The 19,120-nt window shown below is 44.6% G+C and overlaps 1 protein-coding gene across 1 annotated transcript; it reads left to right on the forward strand.

Annotated features, from left to right (window-relative positions):
- The first annotated feature begins 3,568 nt into the window (after positions 1–3,568).
- Positions 3,569–14,936, forward strand: LOC105063657 (glutathione S-transferase Mu 1-like). The gene is made up of 8 exons (XM_010948264.3): positions 3,569–3,918; positions 4,181–4,256; positions 4,685–4,749; positions 5,051–5,132; positions 5,231–5,331; positions 6,110–6,205; positions 6,293–6,403; positions 14,407–14,936. The coding sequence occupies exons 2-8, from the start codon at positions 4,247–4,249 to the stop codon at positions 14,494–14,496; spliced, it is 555 nt and encodes a 184-aa protein (XP_010946566.3). The 5' UTR covers positions 3,569–3,918; positions 4,181–4,246; the 3' UTR covers positions 14,497–14,936.
- The last annotated feature ends 4,184 nt before the right edge of the window (positions 14,937–19,120 follow it).

The following is a 19,120-nucleotide window of genomic DNA, read 5'->3' on the forward strand; positions in this document are numbered from 1 at the left end:
GGTTCCTTCTCTAAATATTTTCAGCCCAAGTTTGTCTGCCTTTCCTTATTCAAAATAATATAAAGAAGTAAAAAATTTTTGTCTAGTATACAATTTCACAGTAAGTTCTCCTTGGTTATTTTTAATTTCTTATTTTCAGATTAAAAAATGTTCTTTGATCCTGGATATCCTATGATTATGTGGACAATATTTACAAGTCTTTGAAAAAGTGACAAGACGTAGGACACCTTTTAATTCTACTTTTTGTATTTATTTCTAACATATAGTACTTTGCTCTGAGGCTACATCACGTAGAATTTCTGTTACTGTACTTGAGCGTTCAGAAGGTCTGCAGTGCAGCTGGAGGGAATTACGGAATGCAGCCCAGAGTCAGATTAGAGGCAGGCCTGCTGGACTGGTTTTTGGACACAGTACGTTTTGATGTACTGCACAGTGTTCTGTAAAATATTAGGACTTGTCAACACTGTACAGTCAAGACAGAGCACATGCAAATCCAGAAGACGTGGCAACACTGGCACTGAATCTCAGCCAGGCAGCCACTGGCTGCAGTGACCCCCTTGAGCCCACTCTCCACTCTCCGTGGTCCCCACTGCGCCCTCTTGCCCTTCCCAGACCCGCTGCACCTGCTGTGTGATCACCTGCATCTGTGTCTGCTGGGCCAGCCCTGCTCCTCCTCCTGCACAACTGTCCTCTTCCTTCTGGTGGGGCCACCTGTGCTCTTGTCTCCAAAGTTCCTTGTCCTACCAGATATCTCCTGTTTCTCCTGCATTCAACGTCCCTCTCTCTCACTGCCTCTCAGTGTTTCAACACTTAAAACCTGTTTTATATTTTAAAAATCTCTCCCTGTATTTCCCAGCTGATGGCCAGCACTTGCTACCCAGGACTGTCTTACTCACGGTGTCTGCCAGATGACAGCATCTCAATGACTGTCTTATCAAAAAGGAATGGCTGGATGCATGAATGCTCACAGAACAGTATCTGTTCTAAGTAGTTTAAATGTTCTTATGCTGTTTAACATTATTTTTAAAAAGCCATTTTCTCAGTGGAATCTAGTCATGTTTCTGTTCCAAGTTCAAGATGTAGAAAACTCGCAATGACAGCTCCTTAATGTGTTATGAAAAACATGACTAGTCAGAGGGGCCGCACGTTTGTGTGTGCACGGTGGCCTTCACCTCCCTGTGGACGGACCGACAAGGGCATCTGCCTGACCCTGAGCTGCATCCTGAGCCGCATCCTCAGCCTGTACCTGTTTCCCCAAAAGGTAAGGAGGAAAGATCCCAGCCTTTGTCTTACCTGAAAGACAAGATTACAGGCAGGTACTGGAGAGAACTGTGTAGTGAAAGTGTTTAGAGGATTTATTTAGAAAAAGAAAAGTACAGCTCCCACAATGGGGGGCGGGCTGATCTAAGGGGGAGTTGCAGTGGTCTTTGCTTTGCCCTTTCTCTTATACTCTCGCCCAGAGGTGGTCTTTTGATTCTGGGCTCTTGCCCCTGGAATGCTTAGTCATGTTTGACCCCTTTGCGCATGTCCTTACCGATGATGTACACAGAAAAACCCAAGGCGGGTGGTCCTAAACCGCAGTGCAAATTATATTACAGTGAGTATTAGGTCATGTTTCGCTCAGTCCTTCTCGCTAGTGAGCAGTTGCAGCTGTCGGGTTCTAATGGGCTTCTTGCTGGAGCTCATTTAGAAGTAAAGTCCCTTTGTGCTGGAGGCGGGCATAACGCCATCTTTTGGACCGTCCTCCGTCTCCTCTACCCATCTGCCCAGTGCCCCCACTTACCTAACTATCTAATAGACCCAGCCTGGAGCCCTCCAGGAGTGTCTGAGGAGCATCTGCCACAGGGCCCGAGCTCTGCTGGTCTCTGGTGACACTCTCTCCCAGCTCCCCAACTTAGAGACGTGTAGGCCTCTGACGCTGTGAATTTTTTTTTTATTTAAGTCCAGTCAGTTTACAATGTTATGTCAGTTCCTGGTGTACAGCATAATGTTTCAGTCACACAGACACATATATTCTTGTTTGTTATAGGTTATATTCATATTCTTGTTTGTTATAGGTTACTACAAGATATTGAATATAGTTCCTTGTGCTATATACAGTATAAACTTTCTGTTTATGTATTTTATATACAGTAGTTAGTATCTGCAAATTTCAACCTCCCAATTTATCCCTTCTTACCCCCTACCAACACCCAGTAAACATAAGTTTGTTTTGTATGGGAGTCTGTTTCTGTTTTGTAAATAAGTTCGTTTTTTAAAAAAGATTCCACATATAAGTGATATCATGTGGGTGTTTTTCTTTCTCTTTCCGGCTTCCTTCACTTAGAATGACCATCTCCAGGTTCATCCATGTTGCAGCAAATGGCATTATTTTATTCTTTTTTATGGGCGAGTACTTGAGTCTGTGATTTAATGTGAATTAAAGTCAATCTGTCTCCTCAACTCCAACTTCATACATTATCTTGGTGGTTTACAATCTTTACTGAATACTGGGTTCATACCTTTCTATCCCAAGGAAATGTTACCTAGTTTTAACTTATTTTTCTAGTGCATCAACCTTGCATTTTAACTTGAAATCTCATTTGTTTTTTAAAGTTCTTCTCATCTGTTTTCAGATGTCCACTAATTTGTAACATCCTTTGAACAGAGAAAGGAACCACAGGCCAACCTATGTCCTACTCTCCTAATGTTGAAATGGCTTCAAACTTCAAAGGGAAAATTTGGCAAGTAGGATATTGCTTTTTTGGAGGTTGTAACCCAAGTCAAACATCACAGAGTGATTTCAAAGGACACCTGAGCCAGCCTCTCATACAGAAAATCACACAGGGGTCAGGGGCCAGGATCGGGGCTGGAATCCGTGGCCCTGGGCAGCAGAGGGTGTGCTGGGCCCACTCTGACTGTGGTCCTGAGGGCAGTCCTCCAACCTCCTGGCTGGTCACCCAAGTGTGGCCACTCTCTCCAGCAGGTGAGCCTCCTGACTGCTCCGACGACAGCTCCTTCTCCCCTCTGTCACATTCCCTCTGTGACCAACCACACTCCCCATCCCTGTACCCATGTGAGGGACATCTAGCTGGCTGTCAGGACATCTCTGGGGCTGCACCTGCAGGATATCCTCTCTGCTGGGCCTGGTTCTGGATTTACATTCACAATGGAGGTCATAAACCACTTGATTAATTTACATTTGATCATTATCACTTTTAGCCACAGGACTGAGGGGCTGAGTCCTCTGCAGTCCCTGAAAGACACCACTGAGACCGCATTCCCTTTTTCTGTCCTTTGACCTGATGGTTCTTCCAGGCCCATAATGGTCTGTTCTGGAAGACTTGAGGCTGTCAGGGATCATAACAGCTGTGGGGAGCTTTAGGATTGCCTGGCGGCCAGGTCTTCCTGTAACAGGCGCTGTAAACTCCCCATTTGAGGGGTACCACTGTTGGCCTTAACTTGGTAGTAGAAGCCTCACTAAGCCTGCTGGAACTCAGCAGCCCAGGAGCGCAGCTGAGTGGCGCCTGAGAGGGGAGGGGAGGGGAGGGGGAGGAGCCTTGGTTTTGTTTGGGTTCAGGCTAGTTTCCTGAGCGCACTGCTAACTCCCCCAACTTAGCCAAGATCTGCCTGGGGGCGGAACCAGTCCAAGCCCCACTCAAGGCATCTAAGAGCTCAGACCTTGACTCCGGAGACCCCCTGGGTGGGAGGCAGAAATAGACCTTATTCCCTCCTGCCCGTGCAGGCATCTGGCAAAGGCATTACAGAGTTGCAGATCGGCTGGGGGCGGAATCCAGAAGAGGGGGGCGTGCTTCTGGCCCCGCCTTCACCTCCGGATCAGAGGATAAATTCCCAGCCCAGTTTCTCTGAAGCCTCTCCACTGAGACCGCCTTCAGCAGCACGATGCCTATGATCCTGGGTTACTGGGACATCCGCGGGGTGAGCAGGGGTTCCACCAGGGCGGATGGGATGGAGTCGGGAGGGGAAATGCTGCGCAGCTGGGGACTGTTTCGCCAGAATCTGATTCTCCAGGGCTTGCTGCAGCCGAGCCCCTTCCCTCTGCACCTCCTTTTCAGGTGGGCCGTTAGAGGGCTGGTGCGCTGGGGGTGAGCGTGTTGGGGTGTGGGAGGTGCCCTGGAGCAGAGAAAGACTCGCTGTCAAGACCTTCACGTGTGACCTGTGTCACGGCCTTCTCTCCCAGCTGGCTCACGCCATCCGCCTGCTCCTGGAGTACACGGGCTCAGACTAGGAGGAGAAGCGGTACACGATGGGGGACGGTAATGGCATCCTCTTCATGTTCTGATTTCTGCCTGATTTTTTTTCATACTGATTTGGCACCAAGCAACACCGTGTTTGCCTCTGCTGCCCTCCAGCAGCTGGAGCAGGGGCCTGCCCCTTCTGAATCCCTTTGAGGGTGCAGCTGGCCTCCAAGGCAGAACGTGAGAGCCAAAGACTAGGACCCTGTTTCAGCAGTTGGCATTAGTTCCCCTTAGGTCTTGCTGAAACTGTTCGTAAACATTACTCAAGTAGCTTAAAAAAGCCTTCTCTGTATGCTTTTCCTTCTAAGCTGGTATGGGAGACTAAGTGGTTCAGATTCCAGATTGACCTGTTCAGTGGGTTTTACCTCTAACTCCTTGGTAGGTCTCCCCAGGACTGAGGGTTGGATACTGGGCAGGTTTGGTTCACTGCATCTTCTTTACCACAGCTCCTGACTATGACAGAAGCCATTGGCTGAACGAAAAATTCAAGCTGGGCCTGGACTTCCCCAATGTAGGTGCAGGGGATGCGGGTGCTGTGGGGGAAAGTGGACGGTGTCTCTCTTCCATCTCCTTTCCCAGCTTAGAGTTTTCAGGATCAGGTGCCTTCTGGTCATCTTCTCAGCTCCCTGGTTCTCTCACTGACTTAGAGTGATGTTCTATGTCCCAGCTCATCTGGTCCTTGTACAGTATATTATTTAGTGCCTTCCGTGGGCCAGGCTCTGTGAGTGCCAGATTTCACCTCTGCTGTTGCTCAAGAGACGGGGTGCAGGGGAGCCTGGTCGCCCAAGCAACCTGCCCTGTTGTTCTTGCAGCTGCCCTACCTAATTGATGGGGCTCACAGGCTCACCCAGAGCAACGCCATCCTTCGCTACATTGCTCGCAAGCACAACCTGTGTGAGTGGGGCTGGGGGTGGGGACAGGGAACAGATGGTCATGCCTCTGGTCTTGGCTGGGGGTGGGATACTGAGGGAGAGTCTTTTGTGTGGACACAGGTGGGGAGACAGAGGAGGAGAAGATTCGAGTGGATGTTTTCGAGAACCAGGCTATGGATGTGCGCTTCCAAATGGTCAGGCTGTGCTACAGCCCTGATTTTGTGAGTCTCCTCCCACTGGGCTGGGCTGGGCTGGACAGAGTCCCATCTACACTGGTCCTTTTGCCATTTGAACTGCTTTGAGCTACTGATTCACCAAGCTGGCCCTTATAAAGTCCCTAGAGTGACCCTCATAACCACCCCCTGTGCATGAAAGGGAAATTCTGTAAGTTCCCATCAACTTTAGGGTAGAGCCCAGACTCCCCAGGGTGGAAATGCAATTCCTAGACAGGCTCTTTACCTCCTTATCCCAGCACCTCCTCCTCGGCATCTCAGGCATGAACACATTTATCCAGTAGGCAGCACAGGTTAGACGTTGTTCCCCTCCCTCCTTCCTTACATCCTCTCAAAGTGTCTTCAGCTGTCCAGAAACTGCCCTTGCGTCCCCACTATTTCTGTCAGCTACTTTGTAGAACTTTCAGCTTCCTTCCTGGGTCATTTTATTGTAGCATCTGTCTGAGGTCTGAGTCCCGAGCTCTGCCAGGTCTCCCAGCACTGCTGCTCTGACCCATGCATGGTGTTTGGAGATGTGTGGTGACAGGTTCAGGGACAATGCGGCTTTGCCCTTTGCCTTCCCATCATCTGTCACAGATGGGCGGTGGTTCCCAGTAGGAGTCTAGTGAGCACAGGTGGGTTAAATTGGAGCCTGGGCACCGACCCAGGTGCTGTCAGGGGACATGGCTGCTCACCTGGCATCTGGGATCCGACACGGCCCTAGGAGGCCTGCTCTCTGCCCAGGGAGTCTGTGTCTGAGTCTGGTGACTGCTGTTTTGTGCCTCAGGAGAAACTGAAGTCTGATTTCTTGGAGGAGATCCCTGGAATAATGAAGCTCTTCTCAGAGTTTCTGGGGAAGAGGACTTGGTTTGCAGGAGACAAGGTAAGGGGGTCGGCTTTGAGGGACAGGGAGTTGTCATTTTTTCCAGGTTCAGAGTTTGGTACCCATTCCTCCTTTGCCTTCCTGCAGCTCACCTTTGTGGATTTCTTGGCTTATGACGTCCTTGATGTGTACCGCATATTTGAGCCCAAGTGCCTGGATGAATTCCCAAACCTGAAAGACTTTATCAGCCGCTTTGAGGTGATTCCCCTGATTCTCCTACTAGTTATACGTCTTTTGTCTTATCCCTGATGCCTCCCCAGTCCTGGAGCTAAAACGTAGAATATCTTCCATCTATTGAGGAATTGGTTCATACCAAGGTCTCTGCTAGGCATCTTACATATAGTGTGTCAAATATAATGTTGACAACATTTTTACAGGGTAGAAGAATTATCACCTCCTTTTACAGATCTGGAATTAGGATGAAAGGGGAGGTAATTTCTGAAAGTCACGGCGCCAGTAGAGGCTGTCCTGTGCTCCCCGTCAGAGCATCTGGTTCTACGGGTGGCAGGCAGTGGCTTTCTTTTCCTTTACTGAAAAGAAAAGGCTTATGTTCTTTTGTTGTCTGGGTTCCACAGCTCTGGATCGTGTGGATGAAGCAGAATCTTCAGGAGTTTGTATGTAGTTGGAATTAGTAGTTTTGAGTTGAGACACAGTGGGATTGATATTAAGCTCCAAAGACACAGAGAATATTTTGTCTTGATCCCTGAGGGCTCTGCAGGATTGGGATCCTGTCCAGGGTTATAGTGTGATTCCCCGGACAGAGGTTAATGCTGGGATTTGAGTACATATGTAGGTGCTCTGTGAAAAGATTTTATCCTTTTTTTTTTTTTTAACATTTTTTATTGATATCTAATCATTTTATAATTTTGTGTCAAATTCCAGTGTAAAGCACAATTTTTCAGTTATTCATGACCATATTCATTGTCATATTTTTTTCGCTGTGAGCTACCATAAGAGCTTGTGTATATTTCCCTGTGCTATACAGTATAATCTTGTTTATCTATTCTACGATTTTGAAATCCCGTCTATCCCTTCCCACCCTCTGCCCCCTTGGCAACCACAACTTTGTATTTTATGTCTATGAGTCTATTTCTGTTCTGTATTTATGCTTTGTTTGTTTGTTTGTTTGTTTGTTTAGATTCCACATATGAGCAATGTCATATGGTACTTTTCTTTCTCTTTCTGGCTTACTTCACTTAGAATGACATTCTCCAGGAGCATCCACGTTGCTGCAAATGGCGTTATGTTGTTGGTTTCTATGGCTGAGTAGTATTCTATTGTATATATATACCACATCTTCTTTATTCAGTCATCTGTTGATGGACATTTAGGCTGTTTCCATGTCTTGGCTATTGTAAATAGTGCTGCTATGAACATTGGGTTGCAGGTGTCATTTTGAAGTAGGGTTCCTTCTGGATATATGCCCAGGAGCTGGATGACTGGGTCATGTGATAAGTCTATTCCCAGTCTTTTGAGGAATCTCCATACTGTTTTCCACAGTGGCTGCACCAAACTGCATTCCCACCAGCAGTGCAGGAGGGTTTCCCTTTCTCCACAGCCTCTCCAGCATTTGTCATTTGTGGATTTTTGAATGACAGCCATTCTGACTGGTGTGAGGTGATACCTCATTGTAGTTTTGATTTGCATTTCTCTGATAATTAGTGATATTGAGCCTTTTTTCATGTGCCTATTGATCATTTGTATATCTTCCTTGGAGAATTGCTTGCTTAGGTCTTTTGCCCATTTTTGGATTGGATTGTTTATTTGTTTCCTATTAAGTTGTATGAGCTGCTTATATATTCTGGAAATCAAGTCTTCATCGGTTTCATTTGCAAAAATTTTCTCCCATTCCGTAGGTTGTCGTTTTGTTTTACTTATGGTTTCCTTTGCTGTGCAGAAGCTTGTAAGTTTCATTAGGTCCCATTTTTTTATTCTTGCTTTTATTTCTGTTGCTTGAGTAGACTGTTCTAGGAGAACATTTTTGAGATGTATGTGAGATAATATTTTGCCTATATTTTCTTCTAGGAAGTTTATTGTATCTTGTCTTATGTTTAAGTCTTTGATCCATTTTGAGTTTATTTTTGTGTATGGTGTAAGGGAGTGTTCTAGCTTCATTGCTTTACATGCTTTGTCCAGTTTTCCCAACACCATTTGCTGAAGAGACTGTCTTTATTCCATTGTATATTCTTGCCTCCTTTGTCGAAGATTAGTTGACCAAAAGTTTGTGGGTTCATTTCTGGGCTCTCTATTCTGTTCCATTGGTCTATATGTCTGTTTTTGTACCAATACCATGCTGTGTTGATGACCGTAGCTCTATAGTATTGTCTGAAGTCTGGGAGAATTATTCCTCCAGCCTCTTTCTTTCTCTTCAGTAATGCTTTGGCAATTCTAGGTCTTTGATGGTTCCATATAAATTTTATTATGATTTGTTCTAGTTCTGTGAAATATGTTCTGGGTAATTTGATAGGGATTGCATTAAATCTATAGATTGCCATTGGCAGTGTGACCATTTTAACAATATTGATTCTTCCAATCCAAGAGCATGGGATATCTGTCCATTTTTTAAAGTCTTCTTTAATTTCCTTCATCAGTGATTTATAGTTTTCTGTGTATAATTCTTTCACCTCCTTGGTTAGATTTATTCCTAGGTATTTTATTACTTTGGGTGCTATTTTGAAGGGGATTGTTTCTTTACTTTCTTTTTCTGTTGATTCATCGATAGTGTAAAGAAATGCAACTGATTTTTGAATGTTAATCTTGTAACCTGCTACCTTGCTGAATTCTTCAATCAGCTCTAGTAGTTTTTGTGTGGACCTTTTAGGGTTTTCTATATATAGTAGCATGTCGTGGGGAAAAGATTTTATCTTGACATCTGTTATGGTGGGCACTTTCTTTCCTCCTTGTCTCCCTTTCCTTCTTCCTTCCAAGACTCTGGGAGATGGGATAGTACATTTAGTTTAAGTCACATTTACTGATCTGACTTCCCCTCTGCATGAGGCACTGTGTCAGGCACAGGGGGATGCAGACATAACACAGTCCTGGTGCCCACCCTCTGGGGCTCAGTGCAGTTGGAGAACTACAGGAAGACCGAGCTGTGTGGTGTGTGTGGTACCATCTTGGTGCTGGAGGAGCACAGCCTGACCTCACCTCACAGCTCTTCGTCAGTCATCCTCATTCAACTAATTGGGGAGCAACAAAGCCTATTTATCACAGAATTGGGAATTTGGGGCATTAGTCCAATAGGTTTTTCAGCCTACAATCTGTTTCCCATTCCCATTTCCCGTCATAAAATCTGCTTTCCAGCTTCTTCCTATCAACTTTGGTTCTGCTCCAGGTACACTGGCCTTGAGAAGTTTGCAAGAGCTGGGATCACTGCCTGGCTGGGAGAGTGGGGACAGCTGTGAGCTGCAGTGTGTGGTCTGTTGGGACCTGAGATGTTGGGTACACGGAGTCCCATGTTCTTTGCATCTTATAACGTATTGGACACTCTCAGTCTTGGGAAGATGGTGCACAGATACACCTAAGTGTCATACTACTGAGTTGGCTGTAGCAAGACTGGGGATGGGGTAGGATGCGGCCCAGCGAGTCGGCTCAGTTGTCAGGCCAGGCAGTTGAACTCTGTGCTTTAAGTGGAATTATTAGAGCCTGGCCTGTCCTTGCTGCTTCCTACCCTCCTATCACCTTTCATCCAAGTTTTGCTGAGTCATAGGGTGAGACCTGGTGTGTTCTGCGAGCTTCTCAGGCACTTTCTGAGCTCCTTTGTGAGCTAGAGGTCCCTCTGTGGCCAAAGCCTGGGAAGCCAGGAGCCTCCTTTTGAAAAAGAGAATATTTTTCAGAATGCGAAGGACAAGTCCCTCTGTAGGGAGATGTTGATTGGAACAAAAAAAAGGAAACCCATAAACTTATGAGCAATGATTTTCAGTTTTCTTTGGGGAAATTACTGAGGCCCGTAGCCCAGGAGACAGCCTGTCACATAGCTCTGAGGAACTGCTCTGAAGGGTTGGATGAGGAAATAGTATGTATATGAATTTTGGCTGAGAAATATGTGTACTCAAGTGTGCCCGTTGGGAAAAGATTATTGCTAATCACTGAAAAAGCGAATATCTAATGATTTTAGTGCTTTTCTATGTATAGGAAGATGCAGGAATCTGAGTAGTGAAATTCTTTCTTAGATATGGATCCTAACTCTCTAAGGGGGCCCTATATCCAAAACAAAGAATGTGTCATCCTGTTTATCTCCATCCTGAATTCGCCTCAGGGGGCACTGTCAGTGGGTGACACCGAAATGATACCAAAAGATTGATTTGTCCAAATGTATTTTCTTTAATTTGCTTCTTGTATCAGCAGGGAAATTTCCATCTAAACTGGAAATCAAAAGACTTCTCCATTCTAGAGCTTTAGGGATCAATGTATCATGACTTCAAATGTTTGCACAACACAATTGACAAAAGCCCTCTTTGAGTGCACAAGTAAAACCTAGACCAATTTATCCTAGGGGTAAAAGCAAAACAAAGCAAAATTCCATTATTGCTTTAATTAGCCCCTGAATAATAGCCCCAAGGTTTAAACTCATATTAGTTTCCTTTATTACATATAATTAGCATTGTCAGAGAGGCAGATTTATATGCTCTGTCTTATAGTACCAGGCAGGTGAAACTTTCTCCAGTGAGACATAATGTACGTCCCAGCAATATAATCAGGGAAAAGAGATGTAAACATCTTACATAAAGCTAATTCAAAGACACCAATTTTTAAAATAAACTTCATCTCACTTCTATCAACTCTTATACCTTTAACCCTACCCTTCATTAGAACCCTGTTATCAAATCTTGGTCTTATGAGGAATCCCACAAATATTCCTTTTTATCCCCCAGGCATTTTATCCATTTCTGTGTAAAGGCTTTGAGGTCCCCAGTGTGGGGTTGAGCCAAGGGACCCAAGCCATTCTATCGGTCTTTAACTGGATGAATTGACCTAACTGTTCCCCAAGGAATTGTTGGTCCTGTATCTCAGTGTAATTTTTTTTTCCTTCTTCCCTTAAAATTTTCTTTTAAACTGGAGTCAGTAGAGTTGTTTGTGGCCCCTTAATGTTGAGGGGACCAGTAGGGGTCCCTTTGGCCAATCCAACCTTAGGTAATATTGTATCAAAACATTTGTTTTAATCCCATCAAAGACTGTTTGATTTATCCCATTCCTTAATAACTATCTAAAGGTTCCATCCTGCTGGAACCAGTCCCTTTAAAATTTCCACCTTGTTAGGAAGAGATCCGTTGACTTTCCCCTAGGCTTTTACCTAGTCCCTTGTTAATCAACCTGATTAACGTTAGTTATCCTAATGTTTTATTAGTATCTGTAAGACCCATTGAGGGGAAGCTGATACCGCAAATGAGGCTTCCCAGTTTGTTTCTTTGTTTTAAACTAAGGAAGTCCTTAAGGTTAGCCGTTATATTTCTTTGTATCTACTTTTTAATTTAGTCTTTCCATAGGTACCAATAAAACAGCTGTTTACAATGAGAGGTCTCTTAAAAATTTACAATTTCCAAGTTTTTCTAATTTAAAGGATCCATTGTTAGGATATCCTCGTAGTGATTAAAACTGGTAAGATGCAAGAGGCATCCCCACAGGAGAGTGCAAAGGATGCAGCTTGCAAAAGATCCAGGAAGTTTCTTCCCAAATGAAGTCGAAGAAAGTAAAGGCGTTTGTTGTACAGACAGATGCATTGAAGGTGAGACAAGAAAGCCCCTTATGAACAGGGACCACTTATGACAAATTTCCCTGAGACCTGGCACAGCTGGACAAAGAAAGTCCTCGGAATCCCAGTCTCTTCAACTGGCTGCCAATGTACGGGGTTGTTAAGTACCTGATGGCAGACCAGGCTCTCAAAGCACAGGAGAAGATGCCTAACAGGAGCAGGTAGAACATTTGCATCTCGACGGCACAGGGAGGTGACGAAAGTTCCCCCTAAAACGGCTTTTGTTTTCTTAAGCTCAGAATTTTAGAAAAAAAAAATTTTTTTTAATCTTATTTTGGTCAAAATAATCACATTTTTGCCAAGCCTTTTAAATTATTGTTGCTTTCATCATTTTGGTGTCATAAAAAGGAAGTTCAGAGCGAGACAAATACCAAGAAGCAGAACATTGCAGTGGACATTTAGAGGAACAGAGAGGAGCAATGGAGAGCAGGGTCAGCTTCAGGGGCCTTTTTAGATGTCTGATAGACTTTCAAGCAGTTTTTTTGTTGGTTTCCTGCAAAGAAGTTATTTTATCATTTCTCCTTTTAGAAGTTTCTAGATACCAGTCGAAATAAGCATCCCATTCAATCTGTTTGATGTTATAGCCTGCTTTCTCTAGCTGCACACACACACACGCAAACAATTCTGGAATGTCAAAAGAACCCCATTTTAGCTATTTCAGGATGGAATCTCCTTTGGTAATGTTTCCCCAATTGATTAAGTACTTGCAAGTGTAAGATTCATACCTAATGTACCTGAACCCGGCTGAGGGGTTAGTTGGAGGTTAGCAGTGTGTCACCCCTGTTTCTTTTGTGTAGAAAACATTGTTGTGCATTTCAAGGTCAGTTTATCAGGGTAAAATTATTATTGATAAGTGTGTGTGGTGGGCCAGTGTGCTGTTTGTGAGCTTAACTCCCAGAAGTGTCAGCCCAGAGTCATTTCAGCTCTTGTACGTGTCTCCCTCTGACAGTCTAAAATCACTGTGGGCACTGTGAACACTAGATGGCCAAATGTTTGTGTGCGTCCTCTGATGGGCGAGTTTCTTTAAATGAACGAGTGCGTTTCCCTAAGGGACTGCTGCATGCCGTGTGGACTGCACTCCACCACTCCCACAGGCTTCTCAGTTGCCTAAGAAGGTCATACTTGACTAGGAGGAGATATGTTCCTTATTTTTGGAACTAAGAGCTCTCATATGGTATCTTCACTTTTATGCCAACAAATCTGTTAAAACAGTCAATTTGAGGAAAGGTGCCAAGTGGCCCCTTACCTAATCTACTAGTCTGAAACTTCCCAGAGTCTGTCAACCAGGCACTTTCTCAGCATCACTCATCTGAGAAATCAGGCAGCTTTTTCATCCACCACGAATAAAACTCAGGATTATCAACCAAGATGGGAGAGCTGAGATCAGGAGAGACTCACCCAAATTCATCTGGACATGCAGAGAAGAGAATGAGCACAAGGAGCCTTGCTGGTACCAAGGCCCCAGATCCTTGTAAAGTTATGGTGGAATGAAGGAGTCAGCCACGGTCCCTCTGTGGTCGCCAAAAGAGTCAGCTGGATAGAAAACCCACACAGTGTAAGAGCAGTGAGTTTCAGTTTTATTCGGAGGAACTTAGTAAGGACTATAGCCTGGGAGACAGCCTCTCAGATAGCTCTGAGGAACTGCTCTCAACAGGAAGGGGAGGAGGCTTGGGAAATAAATGTAGTCAATGACATATCTTGGTAAAAGATTACTCCTACATCAGAAAACAAATATCTCAAGTTAATGATGTCAGTGCTTTTCTATGTATGGGAAGATGCAGGAATCTGAGTCATTGAAATTCCTCCCTAGATTGCATCTTAACTGTCTAGGGGCCCTGCATCCAAAAAATAGAATGTTTCATCCTGTTTATCTCCATCCTGAATTCCCCTCTGCGCACAATGTTGGTGGGGAACTGCCAAGGGTTGTGACTTAATCTTTTGAATAACCAGATGGTGGGTGAGCCTCTTGGGTCTTTTTGTTTACAGTGGTCAGGAAGGGAGTGCGGCAGAAGAGCTGAGGATGGAGAGAGAGAGAGTGAGAGAGCCAGGCTGCATTCTAACCATGTTACTTATGAACTGTGTGAGCAGGAGGGAGGTGCTTAAGCTCTGTGGGCCTCAGGTTTTCTTCTAATGAATGGTGACAGTACAACCTCTCTTGTTGGGTAGTCATGTAGAGATTCTAAAGGTACATTGTCATCTCTAGTGGATGCACAGCACCAAGCACAGTGTAGAGTCTCCATATGTGATCAGTCTTATTAAGACATTGTATTAATTACAGGAAATAGCAAGTGTTAATATTCCAGGGCTGGGGAACCCAGAAGACTGTCTTTTGCCCCAGCACATGACCCCACGTGGAAGGGCTGTACCAGGGTCCCAAACTTGTGTAGAGCTCCTTGAGCCCCAGTGGGGCAGCAGACCTGAGGTCTGGCCTTCTTTTTCCCTCCCTTAGGGGCTGAAGAAGATCTCTGCCTACATGAAGTCCAGCCGCTTCCTCCCAAACCCTCCATTCTCAAAGATGGCCATGTGGGGCAACAAGTAGTGCCCTGGAAGAGTAGGAGCCGGAGTGCGGAGCCAGGGCTGTGCTGGCAGCGCCAGGGCCCTGGAGAACAGCTGGACCTCCCTGCACCCCCAAGACCATCTGTCTTTTTCTTTCTCCTTCTATTCACTCTAGATGCCTTATTGGCCCCCTATGTCCCTCCCAATCCCCTTCCATCCATCCTTTAAAGCTTCAGCTCCCAACTTCTCTTCAGCAAATTCCTCCCCTCCCCACGTTATCCCTCCTGCACTAAAGCCAACCCGTGATCCTCCCCTTCCACGGTGGTTTCTGGTATGAGAAGCCCAAGCAGACCCCAGGCCCATGGAGCCCTGCTCTCAGCTCCCGGCACTGCCCTGAGGACCAGTAGTGGCCTGTGTGCAGGGCCTGCTTCCCAGTGTAGTTCCTGCCCAGCCCTGTCTGACCCCAGTAAAGCCTTATTCATATTTTCTGTGTCTTTTTATTCCTTCCTGGCTTTCTGGACTCATGACTGACTGTGTTGGGTGTGTGTGCATGTCCATTTTTCCTTCTGTTGTCCATTTCATGGGCCCCATGGGTGGGGATGCATGTGTGGTGGGGACAGGGGACAGAGGATTATAATGTTTCCTGCTCATTTCTGTCTTTGCTTCATGTACCTCTGTTCCTTAGCATGGGGTCTCTCCAGAAGGTGGTGGTGGGGGGCTTCTATGTCTGGTTCCTTCCTTAATTCAGCATCATGTGACACCTCCTGTAGGCTTGTAGTACTCTGTGTCATGGTTCAGGGGGCTTTTGGGTGCTGGGGAAAGGGGTGAGCAGTTCACTGCTGGTGTGGGATTCTGGCGGACTACCTTCTCTCACCCCTTCCCAGAGCTTCCCCTGCTTTAGATACCCTCCCTCTGTGCTCTTATAATGTATCTCAGTGAATCCCATCCCACTGTACTATAATTGTTTTACTTGTTTTTCTTTCTAAATTGACCACAAATTCATTGAAGAGAGAATCCATGTCTTACTCGACTTCACATCCCTTGTATCTATGACACTGCCTGGTACATAATAAGTGTTTGATGAAAGGCGGAAAATTTGAAAGAATTATTCATAGTTAAAACCCTGGGGGGTAGGGTATAGCTCAGTGGTAGAGTGCACACGTAGCATGCACATGGTTCTGGGTTCATTTCCTAGTATTGACATTCAAAATAACTAAATAAACCTATTTCCCCCCCACCACGCCCTCCTCCCCCACAAAAAACCTTGGCAAACTCTGCAGCCATTATAAGGATTCAGAGCTCTGAATGTAGTTAACAAAATTCAGAAAATTTAAATCTACAGGTCTGGGACAAAGTCATTAGCTCCCTCTAACTTAAGCATTAATAGACTGTAGCTGCCCATTAAATAACTTGACCTGAAATGGGCAGGTGTAGGGTGCTGGGCCAGAGCGTAGTCAGCCTATGCAGTCAGGAGGTGGTGTGGGCATTTTATGTTAGGGGATCAGCAAAGCAGCAGGACTCATCAGGTGACCATGTGATTAGCAGGTTCCTCAAACAGCAGCTGGAATGTGGAGTTGGGCCTTCTTAAGGCCAAGCCTTGATTATTGCTCAAAACAGGGAGAAGCTTTGGAGAAGAGGCCTGCTGGGTATTTGCACACACAGTCACTTCTTGTAGTAATTAAATAAAAAGGGAACAGTTGGAATAATGTTAAAAGTCTTTAAAAGAGAAAGAGTAGTTAAAAAATTATATATGTATAAAACTGGTAACATAAAAAAGTCCAGTAAAGCTAAAAGTTAATGAAACTGGTAAGTCAGTAAATATTTTTGGCTTTGTGGGCCGATGGTCTCCGATACAATTGCTCACCCTTATCATTGTGGTGTGAAAGCAGCCACAGACATAAGGGAGTGGATGGGGCTGTCCCCTCATAACCTCATAACCAGGTGGCCTCAGTGTCCCGACTCCTGATTTAGACCCTCAAAGTAAAAGAGGAGAGCTATATTAAAGCTAGAATTGTAGATGTGTAATGTAAAAGGTGATTCTAAAAGAAGAACAAAATAGCTCACTCCTTAAAAAAAGAGGCAATATGTGGTAATGAAGACAGTTCAAAATGAAGTTTGAACACATTTGTTTAAACGGGAAATGTTTCTTATTAGTATTTCCTGTTTTCTGTATTTTTCATCTTGAACTTGGTTACTTTTCTAAATTCTAGCAACCCTAGTTTGGCTTTATTTATTCAAAATATTATGAGCCAGTAGAAAACTTTTGTGTAATATATAATTTGGCAGTATCTTGTCGATGGTTACTTTCATTTTCTTATTTTTTGATTAAAGAAATGCTTTTTATACTGGGTTTCCTAAGCTTACACAGACAAAATTCTTAAATGATTAAAGAAAAAAACAATATTAAGAAGTAAGACACATTTTAATTCTACCTTTTGTGTTTATTTCTATACATACAGTTTTGTATACTGAGGCTTCATACAGACTTTCTGTGCTTTACTTGAGAGTTCAGAAGGTCAGCAGTGCAGCTGGAGGGAATTAGGGGATGCAGCCCAGAGTCAGACAAGAGGCAGGCCCGGGGGACTGGACTTTGGACGCAGTATGTCTTGATGCCCTGCACAGTGAGTTCTCTAAAATATGAGAACTTGTCAACATTGTACAGTCAAGAGAGAGCACATGCAAATCCCGATGTGGCAACGCTGGCACTGAATCTCAGCCAGGCAGCCACTGGCTACAGTCACAAGCTTCAGCCCACTCTCCGCTCTCCCTGGTCCCACGGCCCCATATTGCTCTTCCCAGACGTGCTGCCCACGCAGTCTGGTCCTCTGCATCTGTGGGACTGTATGAGAGTCTGCTGGGCCAGTCCCGCTCCTCCTTCTGCACAACTGTCCTCTTCCTTCTGGTGGGGCCACCTGTGCTCTGGGCCCATCCCTGTCAGCAGCATCCCTAAGCACTCATCCCCTAGATACCGGAAGCCCTTCCCATCCTTGTGACCATCCAAAGTGTTCACAGACTGTGCCAAATATCTCTGAGGGGCAAAATCGCCCCCACTTGAGACAACCGAAGTATTGGATGGAGACTAGCATTTTTTTTTTAAAGAACAGAATTTAAAAAAATCAGAGTGGAACATATGTCGTTGAGGTAAATCTTCCTTGATGAAACTTTCATTTCACTTAATAATATATCCATGTATGTCTTGGGTCATGTGGCAAATGTATTTTTGTGAGACTTGATGGATGAGACTTCTGGAAAACTTTCAGGTAAGACACAGAGCTTCCGGAGACCCCATATGGTACCTTTCTGCACTAGCTTCCTCCTCCCTCTCCCACTCCTGCTCCCTCTGTCTTCTCTCTGTTTCTCAAATGCTCCCCTCTCTGAGCACAGAGGCCTTGACACTGAAACAGCACATTCTGGCCTCTAAGTTGTTATCCCTGACGCTTGGCTTTATTCAAAAGTGACAGTGATTTATACTCATCCTCACCTGTGTTGTCCTTTGCGGGTTAGGGCGTCAGGCCACACTCGTCTGTAGTGTGTGACGATTTATGTAAAGTATTCCTGCTTTGAGGTTTTGAAAAAATTTCCAAAAATTTCCAGAACCATGTCCTTTTGTGTTATTTTTTCTTTAAGATGCTCTTATTACTTTATTCAAGATCTTTAGCTCTTTAACACATCTTTTGATATTTTGTGTTTTTTCTGTTTGTTGTGTTTAATTGTAACATTAATTAGCCATCACCTGAGAGAAATGTTTCCCCAGTTTTAGAATTTGTTTGACTGATTTCTTAGGTTTCTTTCTCAGTCCTGATTTTCATTAACTTATAGCCTTTCGTTTTTGTTATTAGACTAATTTTGCATTGACATAGCTAATGTTTTCAGAGGATCAAACGGTTTCACAAAAACACACTGATTTTAATGTGGAATTTTTCTTCTTGTTTTTTATTTTCCATATTTTTTTTATCTTGAACTTGGTTCCTTCTCTAAATATTTTCAGCCCAAGTTTGTCTGCCTTTCCTTATTCAAAATAATATAAAGAAGTAAAAAATTTTTGTCTAGTATACAATTTCACAGTAAGTTCTCCTTGGTTATTTTTAATTTCTTATTTTCAGATTAAAAAATGTTCTTTGATCCTGGATATCCTATGATTATGTGGACAATATTTACAAGTCTTTGAAAAAGTGACAAGACGTAGGACACCTTTTAATTCTACTTTTTGTATTTATTTCTAACATATAGTACTTTGCTCTGAGGCTACATCACGTAGAATTTCTGTTACTGTACTTGAGCGTTCAGAAGGTCTGCAGTGCAGCTGGAGGGAATTACGGAATGCAGCCCAGAGTCAGATTAGAGGCAGGCCTGCTGGACTGGTTTTTGGACACAGTACGTTTTGATGTACTGCACAGTGTTCTGTAAAATATTAGGACTTGTCAACACTGTACAGTCAAGACAGAGCACATGCAAATCCAGAAGACGTGGCAACACTGGCACTGAATCTCAGCCAGGCAGCCACTGGCTGCAGTGACCCCCTTGAGCCCACTCTCCACTCTCCGTGGTCCCCACTGCGCCCTCTTGCCCTTCCCAGACCCGCTGCACCTGCTGTGTGATCACCTGCATCTGTGTCTGCTGGGCCAGCCCTGCTCCTCCTCCTGCACAACTGTCCTCTTCCTTCTGGT

This window comes from Camelus bactrianus, chromosome 9 (genome assembly GCF_048773025.1).
Source record: "Camelus bactrianus isolate YW-2024 breed Bactrian camel chromosome 9, ASM4877302v1, whole genome shotgun sequence".
NCBI classification, from domain to species: domain Eukaryota; kingdom Metazoa; phylum Chordata; class Mammalia; order Artiodactyla; family Camelidae; genus Camelus; species Camelus bactrianus.

Coding starts and splice junctions, on each gene's coding strand:
- LOC105063657 (XM_010948264.3), top strand. Junction 5,332..6,109: donor TGTGCTACAGCCCTGATTTT/GTGAGTCTCCTC, acceptor TTTGTGCCTCAG/GAGAAACTGAAGTCTGATTT. Junction 6,404..14,406: donor ACTTTATCAGCCGCTTTGAG/GTGATTCCCCTG, acceptor TCCCTCCCTTAG/GGGCTGAAGAAGATCTCTGC.